This window comes from Myotis lucifugus, unplaced genomic scaffold, assembly GCF_000147115.1.
Source record: "Myotis lucifugus unplaced genomic scaffold, Myoluc2.0 scaffold_3, whole genome shotgun sequence".
Classification (NCBI taxonomy): domain Eukaryota; kingdom Metazoa; phylum Chordata; class Mammalia; order Chiroptera; family Vespertilionidae; genus Myotis; species Myotis lucifugus.
The window spans coordinates 401,761-415,996 of NW_005871051.1; the positions used below are offsets into that span (position 1 = coordinate 401,761).

The window sequence follows — 14,236 nt, forward strand, 5'->3', positions numbered from 1 at the left end:
GCTATTATTACTCTTTTTAATCGTGATAATGGTATTTGCTTCTATGGGAGAAGGAACTTAGTTTCTGGGGCTGCATGACAGCATAGAGGTGCCTTCTCACCGGTTTCATCACTGACTTAGAATTGGTTAGGAGGAAAAAGGATGGAACAAGAGAAACACCACTCTGCCGAACCTCCCCTTTAAAAAACACCGTTCACTTAGGGAAGGAGACCAATTTATCAATTCTGTGAGTAGAGGGGAAGCCCTAGTCATGTGACTTTTCCATTCCTGTGTAGAATTACGGATGAAACAGAAACTCACCCATCATCTGAATCGTTTTATACCTGTAGTCAAATTCATCTTGCAGGTCTTCTAAATATTTGGTGTCTTGTTCTGTTATCTTTTTATAAAAAGAAAACAACAAACACATGTTCTCTCAGTTGTTATAATTCAGCATGTCAATGAAACATCACCCGTATTTCAAAATACACTGCTTTGTTCTTCTGGTTTCCGGTAATATCGTAGACTAACCGTATAGAACCTACATCTACAAAGAGCCCATTCCCAGGAAAGCTGAGTATCACTGGGAGAACCAGACTGAATTTGCTCACCCATTGCCTCCGCCCAATTGGAAACTTGTCCTCTTGTTTCTCAGTGAGTGTCAAAGGATGCCACCAATCTCCTTTTCCACCCGAGAACATGCACCCTTCCCCCCTGTTAGTTCCATATAATTCTGTTCCATGTACCAAGGATCATGTTGCTGGGAGTCTCCTTTCCAACCCGCTGCAGTTTATGACAATTCAGTATACATTTTTCCCTCTCTACGTCTTAGAAAAAATGCTTCCTCCGTGTCTCCTGGTTCTCTCCCTGAGATTTTTACTTTTCTCTTCGCTAAACCTGCTGCTGTGTTTCTGCTCAGACACAGCAGGTATTGAGTGTCAGGACCTGGGCTCTTCATGTGTGAGCTCCACAGCCTCACAGCAGCCCTATGCCGGCGACCCCCATACAGAGGAGGAAGCAGAGGTCGGCTCTGTGAGCTGACTTACTTGCCTCAGGCCACCTGGCTCCCGGGATGGAGAGTGGCGGGCAGACCCAGTCTCCAGTAACTGACGTTAAAAAGCTTTCCCCAAAGCCATCTTTTCTAATAGGAACACAGGGTGTGAGAGACATTGATCTTACTGACAAGCCGCCGTGTTTCTGTGTGCGCGCACTCTGGACCCCAGGAGCCAGGAGCAGAGCCGGTTGCGTGGGGACGAGAGCCAGCCTTGCTGGGCATCCACAGCTCACTCACCTGCACGCTGTTCTTAATGGCGGCCACTTTGTGTTCCACGTTCCTCTGTCTTTCCGAAACGGAAGAGCTTTGCAAGGATTTCTCCAGAGGTCCCTGGGAAAAGAATGTCTTGAAATTTCAATGGTGTTGACAAAACAAGGTTTATGATGAATGTGGTATGTGGAGTATACTTCGAACTGAGGTTTGGATCAATGTGATATGAAATACTCTATAACCATTAAAAATCATGCTGTAGAAAAATATTCAATGACATACAAGTAGTGTCGTATTGTTAAAAATAGAGAAGATTATGAAACACCATATATTTATGATCTCTATTGCTTATATATGTATTTATAAATATATGGATATATGTACAGACATGTATACTCAAGTACATGTGATTGGAAGAACATCCCCCCCAAATGTTATGTGTGTTCTCCATGAATAGTAAAGTTATAGATTATTTTATAGTTAGAATTTTTTCTTAATTTGCTATAATATTACTTTTGAAATGCTCTAAAACTAATACATGTAATTTAAAAATTAGTATAGTGAAACTACATTAAGTTAGACTTAAATTTAGAATTAGACTTAACTTCAGATGAATCTGACAGCATGAGAATTATTTTTATACTGGAACAAAGGGAGTTTACGAAAGAATATGTCAAAATGTTAGCTTTGTTAAATAGAAAGGCTGATCAACTTCTCCAAGCGCTGGCCACTCTAATAATCTGATATTAAATGTGTTTGCCTCTTGCACATGCCCAACCAGGGCCAAAGATTGAGTCTGCAACCGAGGTACATGCCTTTGACCAGAATCTAACCTGGGAACCTTCAGTCCGAGGGCCGACGCTCTATCCACTGAACCACACCAGCTAGGGCGGTAGTTAACTATATTCTTGAACCAATATTGTAACACCATGGGCCAGAGCGTGACCCGTAGAGAAAGAAAATAATTTATAGATAAGATTCTACAAACAAATGCTGGAAAAATTGGTAACTATCTCAATAAAGAAGCAGAGAAAAGGATCTCACTCAAAGAGGACCCTAGGTCTTGATGACAAGTGTCCTGAAGGATGGTGGCGCCACTAACAGAGAAGAAGCTCGTTTGTGAGAAAAGATTTCGGTTCAGAAAAATTGAGCCCAAGGAGATAACAAGATCACAAGTTCAGAAAATCTTACCTGAACGGGCATGTTGGCAGCAGCCAATATTCTCCTCTCTTCCCTTAAGCAATTTGAAATAACCACAGCTACATGCATTGGATTTCCATGAAATTTTCCCTGGAAAAAAGGGAGCAGAAACAACATAAAAGCTTAAATATGTGCATCATAAAGAAACATTGCTGTTTGCAAATTAAAAAATGATATCCCAATAAATATGGAAATCATTTGGGATTTGTTCCAACTCTTATAAAACCACAGAAACTCATATTGTGAATGTAGACTTCTTTGAGGCATATTGTTCTGTCTTCAAAAATCATGTTACTTTAGGCTTAGGGCAGGTTTTAGGTGAAAGAGTTAGTCATTATGAACCACAGCTACTCACTAGTTAACTACGTGCTTCATGGTCTGCTTAACGCATTTCTCTGGTCCCTGTTTGGTGCTGTTCATGTTTGGGTGTGTTATATAAGTTAAACACTCTAACCCTCCAGGGGAGCATGTATTACCACGGTTGCCTTGGCGTCCACCACTCGCCTTACCTGCCAGGCCCCTGCTGGTGTCTGTGTTTTCTTGGTTTACAAGTCTAATTTGATCAACACCATCATTTTAGTCACAGCATTACACTTCATTATTATTAGCCTCTTTCCAAGGTAGGATTAACGGAAGGCACAATAAATGCATTTACTCTGCCCTCCTCTCTGAAGGAGGTGCCAATTACCCGTGAAATGGCCAAAAGATCAATAACAGAAAAAAAATAAAATAACAATCTACAAAGTGGGAAATTAGCAATTAATCAAAAGTAGGTTATACAGATGAGTAGACCAAGGGGTCTTTCTAGGAAAGAAATGAGGTTATTGGTTGTAAACATTTTTATGGCCACGATTTTGTTAGATGATGAATGTCAATTAGCACTTCTATTTGTAAAAGTATCCTATATAATAAAACCCGAATATGCAAATTGACTGAACGGCAGAACAACCGGGCGCTATGATGCACACTGACCACCAGGGGGCAGACACTCAACACAGGAGCTGCCCCCTGGTGGTCAGTGCACTCAGCCAGAAGCCAGGCTGAAGGCTGACGAGCGCAGGGGTGGTGGTGGCAGCCTTTCCAGCCTCCGAGGCAGCGCTAAGGAGCAGCGAGCCGGCTTCTGGATGGCGAGCCCAGCGGCTAAGGACCCCTCGGGGGATGTCCAACTGCCAGGTTAGGCCCCCGCTCCCCACAAAAGGAAGGAAATGAATTGACAGAAACTCATAAGGTAAATAAATTAAAACAATTCTACTTATACAGAGGGGCACCAAACTTCTGATTTCTGCATGCTGACAACTTCAGATTCCTTCTCGTTAGAATGTTGTTAATGTGTTCCTGTTGTTCATTTTCCATCTACCTCCCAAGAATCACCATTTTTCCCTGGTTTTTCTCACTGCTACAGGAGTTCTTTCTTGTTGATGCTATCTTTCAACATTTCTGAAAAGGTGCACACTTTTTCATTTTTCTTTCCTGCTTAAACTTCTTTTACCTTCCCTTTCAGAATCAGTTTCTCCCCAGGTCTTGTCAGGTTAAATTACTCACTTTCCTCCTTTTCTAAGAGCAAAGAATCACCAGGCTATTTTTTCACTTCCCTTTTGCGTTTCTCCTAACTTAGTCCCTCGCTTAACGTACAAGACAAAAACATCTTATGGAAAATTGATCACTGTAGAGTCAAAACCAAATTAGCACTTTTTATTTTGGTAAGTATCAAAGATGTCACCTCTCAGTAGTTACCACATGTTTGCATCTCAAAAAAAAAAAAAAGAGCAACAATACAACAAAAATAAAAAACAGACCGTCCACGTGTGGCGTGTGGAAGGAGGGAGGGAGAGACGCTGCCTTTCTGTGTGTCCGGTTTCTGTGGACAGACCTTCTGCCCTGTGGCTTGTCTTGTCACTATCTCACAGGGTCAAGAAACAGACGTTTTTAATTTGAATGACGTCAAATTCTTCCCTTTATGGCTAGTGCTTTATATGATCGAAGATATATTTCCCTAACTTGTAGTCATGGAGGATTTTCTCCCCATTTTATCTTTTTAAGTCTTTATACTATTTTTTAAAGTATTTTTTATTTATTTGAGAGAGAGGGGGAGGGAGAGAGAAAGGGAGAGGAAGGTAGGGAGAGAAACATTGATGTGAGAGAGAAACATCAATCAGTTGCCTCCCGCATGCACACCCCGACCAGGGATCCCACAACCTGGTTATGTGCTCTGACCGGGAATCGAACGTGTGACCCTTCAGTGGGTGCGTGGGACGACATTCAACCAACTGAGCAACACCGGCCAGGGCTAAGTCTTTATACTTTTGCCTTTGATTTTAATTCCCATGGAGCTGGTTAATAACGAGAGGTCCCTTTCACCTTTTTCTCTATGGATACTCAGTGCCACTGATATTTACTGAACATTCTGTGCTTCCACCACTGCTCTGCTGGGCCAACTCTGTCACGTAGCAATGTCTATATACGGATGGGCTTGCTGCTCACACCCGTTTCATCTTATGGTCCTGTCTACCAGCAAACTGTCTTAATTACTAGAGCTTTATGGTAGGTTTGATGGCGAGTAGAATAGGTTTTGTTTGCATTTCCATACAGATTTTAGAATCGGCTTGTCAAGCTACACAAACACACAACCACACTGAGAATTTGAACAGCAATGAATCTTCAGATGCATCTGGGAGACTTGGCATCCTTATAATTGTGTTTGAATTCATTTATTTAGGTTTTCTTTAATGTCTCTATGAAGAACTATAATTTTCCACAGCGATCTTAAAACATTTTTGACAGGTTTCTTTCTATGTAGTTGGTAGCTTTGATAATGAAGTAAATGGTATCTTTCTTTCCTAATTGTTTTTTAAAAATGTACCTTTAATGTTGAAAGTATTACAGACATCCCCTTTCCTTCCCCATTGACCCCTCCACCCCATCCCCTCCCCCCTCCCCACCCCCAGGCCTTCACCACACTGTTGTGTCCATGGGTTATGCATATATGCATGCAAGTTCTTTGATTTTGAATTTGGCAACTTTGCTAAACTCTTATTCATTCTAATAAGATATCTATAATATCTCTTATTCTAAACATTTATCTGTAGATTCCTTTGGGTATGATTTGCATATACAAATCATAGTAAGTATAAGATTGCATAAATACTTATATAATTTTCTTCCTTTTTAATGGTCTAGTTTCCATCAGGATTTCACCTTCATCCTAAAGACTTATTTAGAAATATGTTGGTTAATTTCCAAACATAGGGATTTTTTATTTATTCCTTTTCTGAAACTGATTTTTCTATAGATTTAAAAATTCTAATCAGAATTAATATTCTGAATTATTTTAATTACTAGAGTCCCAGTGCATGAAATTCATGCACGGGGGGGGGGTGTGTACCCCTTAGCCCAGCCTGCACCCTCTCCAATCTGGGACCCCTCAGGGGATGTCCGACTGCTGGTTTAGGCCTGACCGCTAGCTCCTAACTGCTTGCCTGCCTGCTTGCATGATCGCCCCTAACTGCCTCTGCCTGCCAGCCTGATGTCCCTAACCACCTCTGCCTCGGCCCTTGCCACCATGGCTTTGTCCGGAAGGATGTCTGGAAGATGTCTGGTCTAATTAGGATATTACCCTCTTATTAGTATAGATTTTTGTGGCCCAGCATACGGCCCTTTTGTGAACAGATGTTCCCTGTGAGCTTGTGGAGAACGGGAATTCTGCAGTTGTTGGTTCAAATGTCTTACACAGGGTCATTAACCCACGTTTGTTGATTCTGTTGTTCAAATTTCTACATCTTTGCTGATTTTTTGCTTGATTCATTTAGTCAATTATTAAAAGAGGCACGCTAAAATGTATTTTGTGTTTTTTCTCTTGTGGTTCTGTCAAAAACATTCAGACTTGTTATATATTACTAATGAGTCAAATCTTTTACTGCTATAAATTGACCTGTATCTCTTATAATGCCTTTTGCCTGAAGCAAAAAGATCAACTATGACATTATTTTTATCACTTAGAATTTTATTTTATCCGTATTGAAATAATACTTTTATTTCAACATATAGATATTTAAAATCACATTGTGCATATAAAAGGGTAAATATACATGAAACTTCATTTATTTAGAATTAAACTTTTCTTTTTAAAAAAATATATTTTTATTGATTTTAGACAGGAAGGGAGAGGGAGAGAGTGAAACATCAATGAGGAGAGAGAATCATTGATCAGCTGCCTCCTGCTCACCCTACACTGGGGATCAAGCCTGCACCCCGGGCATATGCTCTGACTGGGGATCGAACCATGACCTCCTGGTTTATAGGTTGATGCTCAACCACCGAGCCACGCAGGCTGGGCAATATTCTAATTTTTTTAATGGCATCATGCTGCAAGTTAAGTGCAGTCTGTTCAAAATCAGCAGGGAGTTTCTGATAAATGGATACTGTACATCTTAACGATAATCCTGTACAAGACATGATTTGTTCCCTCCAGCCTCCTATTGTTTTGAGATTTTGTTCATCTATTGTGAGAAATTTGCCAATTTCTCTTGCCACTGTTGCTTTGTTTATGATAGGCAATCCTTCTGCATGAACCTCAGTAATGAAAGATAATATCCCTTCTTCTACTGGTGGGCATCTTTCTTGCTTCTTACATCCTGTAAAGCACTTTTTTGTTGGTTTCCAAGAAAATATGGCATTTAGGGTTATCCATCTAGTGACAAATAATTTGCTGAATATCAAATTTATACCCTGCTGGTTTGTTTCCATTCCATTCTGCACACATGATCACTATTTGCTTCCACCCTGAATCACAGTGTTCTATTGATGACACGTTAAACAGCAATTAAACTCAACATGTGTTGCAGCAACAGTGCACATAATTCAACCGAGGTGACAACATGAAAGCTATGACTCAATTTCACATCACAGGCCATGACAGTGACATTGTGATTGCCATCGGCTAACAGCACCTCAGAAATGCTATTGGTTATAAGATGCAATTTGATTCAGAGGTGTTAAAATGTGTGTTCGTGTGGCGGGGGGGAGGTATCTTGGCATCTGTTTTAACCTTCCTGCTACTGTATGCTAAATTCCTTGGCTTTCCCTTGAGTTCTTCTAATTTAAATTCCCCTTTCAGCTAACTTCTAAATTTGACTTGTCACTAAAGAGTGACTAGTTCATTTGCCTCCCCTCTGCCCCCAAATGACCCTAGGAATCCCAGTCCGAGGTGAAGGACAGGAGAAGACTTGCTTTTAGAACCTCCTCTGTTCAGAGGCACAGAATCTGAGTTTTCACAACCAGACAGTCACTCCTTTGCGTTCTTTCCCCAAGGACCCCCTTTAAAATGCAAACACGTGCCCTGGCTGGTTTGGCTCAGGGGATAGAGCGTCGGCCTGTGGACTGAAGGGTCCGGGTTCGATTCCAGTCAAGGGCACATGCTGGGTTGTGGGCTCGATCCCCAGTAGGGGGCGTGCAGGAGGCAGCCAATCAATGATTCTCTCTTCTCATTGATGTTTCTATCTCTCTCTCCCTCTCCCTTCCTCTCTGAAATCAATAAAAATATATTTTTAAAAATGCAAACACATGAGGGAGACCACATTTAATTGGTTTCCTGGCCATTGTGAAAGGGTTACCGGGTGCTGTTCTCTGGCTGCTGAGGCCTCGCCCCTGCAGAGGAGAGTGAGGGGCCCAGGACAGGTAAGTGGGGACGTTTCAGGAGAGCCTTGAAAGACAGCAACCACGGGGGTGGGGATTCTGAAGAAACATGTACCCACAGCTGAGCTTGGGGTCCTCCAAAGGCTCCCCTGGGACAAGGATTCTAGTGCGAGGATCAACGAATGTCCCACCTAATGCAAGATGTTAACCACAGGGCAACTCTGGCAGGGGGAGGGAGTTTTCCTGTAAACCTAAGACTGCTCTAAGAAGTCCAGCCTCCTTCTAAAAGTCGTCTTACTGCTCTAAGAAGTCCAGCCTCCTTCTAAAAGTCGTCTTACGGAAGTCACAATTCTGACATATCCTTGAGCTACCTACCTCTCCGGTTCAGTTCGCATTACGTTCTCTCATCACCACAGAGGGTGTCTTTCCTTTTCCTTCTTATTTTGTTAAGCCTCACCTGAGGCTATTTTCCCATTGATTTTTAGGGAGAGTGAAAGAGAGAGGGAAAGAAAGACAGAGAGAAACATCGATGTGAGAGAAACACATTGATTAGTTGCCTCCTGTACCAGGGCCCGGGCTAGGGAGGAGCCTGCAACCAAGGTACGTGCCCTTGTCCAGAATCGAACCCGGGACTCTTTGGTCTGCAGGCCGACGCTCTATCCACTGAGCCAAACCAGATAGGGCTCCACAAAGATTTTCGTGATGAAAGAGAAGTGAGGTACCCATTCTCGGTGGAGAAAAATGATTCCTGCCCCATGTCTATTACTAATACTATATGGATCTTAAAACAAGCTAGCTAAAAATTAGCTACAGGTATATACAGTTTATGTTAACTTATTTTTTAAAAGAGAATACTTCTTAAAGGTACCAAGTACTGTGTCTACAAATTCTGAGTGTATTTCCTGACATGTTCTATGTGTAATAGGTTTAACTCATCTGAGACGATTGCTCTGTGAATTGCTTGCCATGTAAAATCAAGGGAATTGGGCTTGTGATGGTTACTGTGTGACCTTAGGCAAGTCACTTCTTAACCTTCGTCACTTCAATTGCCCTAGTAGTGGCTGTCACGCACCACAGGGTCCTTGTGGGGCAGGCCAGACAACTGAGAAAGAGCTTCAGAACTTGTAAAACCTTTACATAAGTATAAGCTGCAAGCATGTCAAACTCACAGCCTGTGGGCCGCATGCCTTGTCTATTTGGCCCACGTTAGCCTTTGAGTTTGACATGCTTGGATAAGGAGTTTTCTATGTTGCCTGATGGGGGCGTTAGGAGAACTTAAAGCTCATAAATGGTAAATCAATAAAAACAGAAGATAAAGTCATCCTATTCGTTTCACAGAAGTGACCAAAACGAATTATAAAGCCAATGAAGGTGGAGTTGTGTTCCAGGAAATGTATTTACATGAATATAAAAGAAACTCCAGGAAAAAAACAAGACGATGTTTTTGGGGTTTTCAAAGCATTAAACAATGGGGACTTTCCTGGCATTTCTCTAGGACTAACTCTCACAGGCACACACATACATTAAAAGCTGCTTTGAATAAAAAATTAACCCACACAAACTAGCAATTAGAAATAATAATACAGCGCTGTCACCCACCAGAGCATAGTTCATAAGGTGTCTGGGAAAAAACAATCAATACCACACTTTGGATGCATAGAGCAAGGCCTGGGAGGGGATATGTCAATATCATGAATGGTCACCCTTGGGGAGAAGGGGTGGGTGGGATGGACAGCTACACTTTTACCTCAATTCTTTGGTATCGTTAGACTTTTAACAATAATTAAGCATGTGTTACTTTTATGACTAAAACTAAACAAGACGAGAAATTATACATGCATCAGATCTTTCTCACATGATAACTACGATTCAGTGCTCAGGGGGCATTCACAGCCTTGTAATGAGGAGATGGATGAACTGCTTAATTAGCAACGACAGGAAGAGACCCAAGTAGATGCCTGCCAACTCTACTTACCCTTTATATCAGCGGTTCTCAACCTGTGGGTCGCGATCCCTTTGGCGGTCGAATGACCCTTTCACAGGGGTCGCCTAAGACCATCCGGCATATCAGATATTTACATGACGGTTCATCACAGTAGCAACATGACAGTTATGAAGTAGCAACGAAAATAATTTTATGGTTGGGTCACAACATGAGGAACTGTATTTAAAGGGCCAGGAGGTTGAGAACCACTGCTTTCTATGTTTGGACATCACCTGCCATTGACTGAACTCCCCTGGTGTGCAGGGTGCTTCAGAAGCTTTGTTTTAAAAACTGGCAACAGCCTGTAAGGTCCCCATGAGGAAGCCCAGGGGCTGTGTCCTTGGTGAAAAGTCACAGGACGCGCAAGTCAAGAAGGAACTCTGCAAGCCCAGGCGGCTCTCACTCCACACACGAGGGCTTTTCCAAATCACAACTGTCTTTTTTTTTTCTTTTTCTTTTTTTAATTAAATCTTTATTGTTTAGATTATTACAGTTGTTCCTCTTTTTTCCCCCCATAGCTCCCCTCCACCCGGTTCCCACCCCACCCTCCGCCCTGACCACTCCCCGCACTGTCCTCATCCATAGGTGCATGATTTTTGTCCAGTCTCTTCCCGCACCCTCCACACCCCTTTCCCCCCCAAAATAGTCAGTCCACTCCCTTTCTATGCCCCTGATTCTATTATAATCACCAGTTCATTCTGTTCATCAGATTATTTATTCACTTGATTTTTAGATTCACTTGTTGATAGATGTGTATTTTTTGTTCCTACACAACTATCTTTTAAGAAACGCATTCTTTCTCTCTCTCACCAGACCACTTGAGCCACAACTGCGTTTCATTTCATTTTCCCTGGAAATGGTAAACCTGCTCATGCACTCACCATTCTTTCTGGAACCGCAAGAAAGCAGCAGCAGCTAAACCAACAAAAATATTACATGTGCAATGACAACATTATTCAATCACTTTTTTTGAGACTACTTAGGTTTTTTGGTTTTTTTTTAATCCTCATTTGAGGATATTTTCCCATTGATTTTTAGAGAGAGTGGAAGAGAAAGGAAAAGATGGAGAAAAATATTGATGTGAGAGAAACACATCGATTGGTTGCCTCCTGCACGTGCCCTGACCAGGGCCCAGGCCGGGGAGGAGCCTGCAACCGAAGTAAATGTTCTTGACTAGAATCGAACCTGGGACCCTTCAGTCTGCAGGCCGACACTCTATCCACTGAGCCAAACTGGCCAGGGCAAGAGATTACTTAGGTTTAATACTCCTGGCAGTTATATCTGCTGCTGGTAGAGGCCCTCTGCCAGGGACCCTGGGTATCCGCACATGACCTTGATGGACATGCCAAGAGAGCAAGGCCTGACCGTTCTTCGGGGCTGCATTTGCAGAAAGCAACCGTAAGTGATGAGGTCACGTCTCCCCGCCAGCTAAAGAGCAGGCTTGCTTCGCCCAGCTCTAAAAGCAGTGCGTCCCTCAACGTCAGTCTCCTGGTACACAACCCACTGAGTGTGCATGCGACCATGAGAGACCCCTGTGTCCCCGCGTAGGACTCGGGAGAAGTGGGGGACCAATGCGAATGAGCATGAAGCTCTGAGCCCGCCTTTGCTGTGGATAACCAAGTCCTTGCCTCTGACCAGGAAGCCTCACGTCTTTTCTGGCCCGCATCACACAACACCAAGCTCACGTGGTCGCTTGAAAGGAGAGTCAAATCCCAGCCCCTGGTCCTTCTTGGTGCCTACTTGTGTGTGCAGCTTCTCACATGGCGCTTCCATGATTTGGTGCTATGTCTCATTCCCCGTCTAGACTGTATCTTTCCTAAGCAGAGACTGGTCACCTGATAGGAATCTCACCAATGTTTGTGGGATGATCACATGAAAGGATCAATGACAACAATCCTCTCCTAACTGGGAGAAACATAGAAAAAGCATATTGTTCAGGCTCTGTGGTGGGACAGATGTCTATCCTGAAATCCTTTGGGGGTCTTGATCCGTCTCTTGTCCCTGGTAGTCAGGGAGGAATGAGACAGTCTTGAGCTTAGCTGGAAGAGGGCAGCAAGGAATGAAATCCCCTGGAGAGGGCAACTTCGCTTCTCGAAGGCCCTGGCTGACCAACACCATTGGCAGCGAGGCTGCCGTGGGGAGACGTGGACTGCGAGGATGTCTCCCCAGTGGTGATGACACTCGGAGCCTCCCGCTTTCTGTAGACGCTGACACCTCTTTTACTAATGGCGAAGGAATCTGTGCCCTTGGCTTATGTCTGGTAGGATCCTCTCGTCACCCTCACTATCGTGGTAACAAGGATACATCCTCATAACTAAAGAGTTTAGACAAGAACATAAAAAGTCAATATTGGTAAAGACGGTATACACACATCTCTCTTATTGATGAAATAATTGTATATCTAGAAAAAACAAGAGAGCCTAATAAAATAATTCTGGACTAGATTGTCAAGATAACACGCTTTTGTCTACACTGGCCAAGGCCATCTAGAACTTGAAATGGGGGAAATGTTGCAAACCAAATAATAAGAAAAATAATTTTTTGAACTTAGGAATACATTTAACAAGAAAAAGCACAAGTCTGACAGGACTTAAACTAGGGTCCTATTGAAGACTTTCAGCAAAGCCTAGAGGGCAAAAATCTTAAAAATAACATAGAAGAAGCATCATAGAGAATTCTAGGGTGTGAGACTTACTATCACAAAACATATTAACTGTCCCCAAATGAGTACATGCATGTGGAATTGAAGTTCGGCTCTCCAACGTTGCTTGTGGAGGGTTTGGGCTGAAGGAAAGAGGCAATAAAGTTCACACGGAAGAAATGCTGCACAACAGTTAGGAAAGTGACCAAGGCTAACGGGTTTTTTAGCGCTTGATGGTAGAAGACTTTCTGTGTTTTGTTTTGCTTTACTGAGTCTCCACAACTGCTTGAGGTCATACTAGCATGATTTCACCGGGAACTGATAGAGAGAGAGGTTAAGTAACTTGAAGCCCGATTCAATTTTACTCCAGAGTGTGGTTATCAACCAGTTAACCGTAGTCATTGTCAGTAAGTTGGGGAAGGAGGACTTACCATACAAGACACTGAAGTGTACTATACAGTGCAGTATGTTTACAAAGCATAAATATAGTACAAAATACACATTATAATCAATAGCATCCACATATACCCAGATTAGCAGATTATAACAGAGAGGGGTGGAAAATTAACATATGAAAAGGTAGTGTTTCAGCTCAGTGGTAATGATTATCTAAAAAATCTTGCTGTTGTAAATATCTATCAATCCTTAAGAGAAAGCTGGATTTCTATACAAATAATTCTATGTAAATTAAAGACTTAAAAACTTTTTAAAGGTTACAATACATTCATGAAAACATGCATATAATGGGAGACTTTAAATCAAAGCAGGACCCCCAGAAACTATACAAAAAAAGATGAATTTTCACTACGTTTAATTATTTTTGTGTGGAAAAAGATGTCATAAAGCCAAATGACGTATCACAGATTGAGGAAAATATTAGTAATGCATACGAAAGAGTATTTACTAGGAAAGACATTTTTAAAAAAATATATTTTATTGCTTTTTTACAGAGAGAAAGGGGGAGGGATAGAGAGTTAGGAACATCGATGAGAGAGAAACACCAATCAGCTGCCTCCTGCACACTCCCCACTGGGGATGTGCCCGCAACCAAGGTACATGCCCTTGACCAGAATCGAACCTGGGACCCTTCAGTCCACAGGTTGACGCTCTATCCACTGAGCCAAACCGGTTAGGGCAGGAAAGACATGTTTAAAGTAATAGTTTAATATATACTTGGAAATTGATGAGAAGGCCCAATAGGAGAAAGTGAATGGGAAAGTGGACAGAGGGCACATCCAAACAGCCAATACCTGAGGGAAAGGTGCCCAGACTCACAAGCAGTCACAGAAAAGCAAAGTTTTTAAAAAAATATATATTTTATTGATTTTTTACAGAGAGGAAGGGAGAGGGATAGAAAGTTAGAAACATCGAACAGCTGCCTCCTGCACACTCCCTAGTGGGGATGTGCCTGCAACCCAGGTACATGCCCTTGACCGGAACCGAACCTGGGACCCTTCAGTCTGCAGGCCAACACTCTATCCACTGAGCCAAACCGGTCAGGGCAGAAAAGCAAATTTAAAGTAGAAAAAAGAGAGGC

At 42.4% G+C, this 14,236-nt stretch overlaps 1 protein-coding gene across 1 annotated transcript in view; it reads right to left on the reverse strand.

Moving 5' to 3' along the window:
* Positions 1 to 14,236, reverse strand: part of STAT4 (signal transducer and activator of transcription 4) — a 73,665-nt gene that overhangs the window by 32,619 nt on the left and 26,810 nt on the right. The window contains exons 3-5 of the mRNA XM_006082356.3: positions 2,435 to 2,533; positions 1,271 to 1,363; positions 301 to 379 (exon numbers count right to left, since the gene is read on the reverse strand). Of these exons, the coding sequence (XP_006082418.1) occupies positions 301 to 379; positions 1,271 to 1,363; positions 2,435 to 2,533 (271 nt within the window). The remainder of the gene's footprint in view (positions 1 to 300; positions 380 to 1,270; positions 1,364 to 2,434; positions 2,534 to 14,236) is intronic.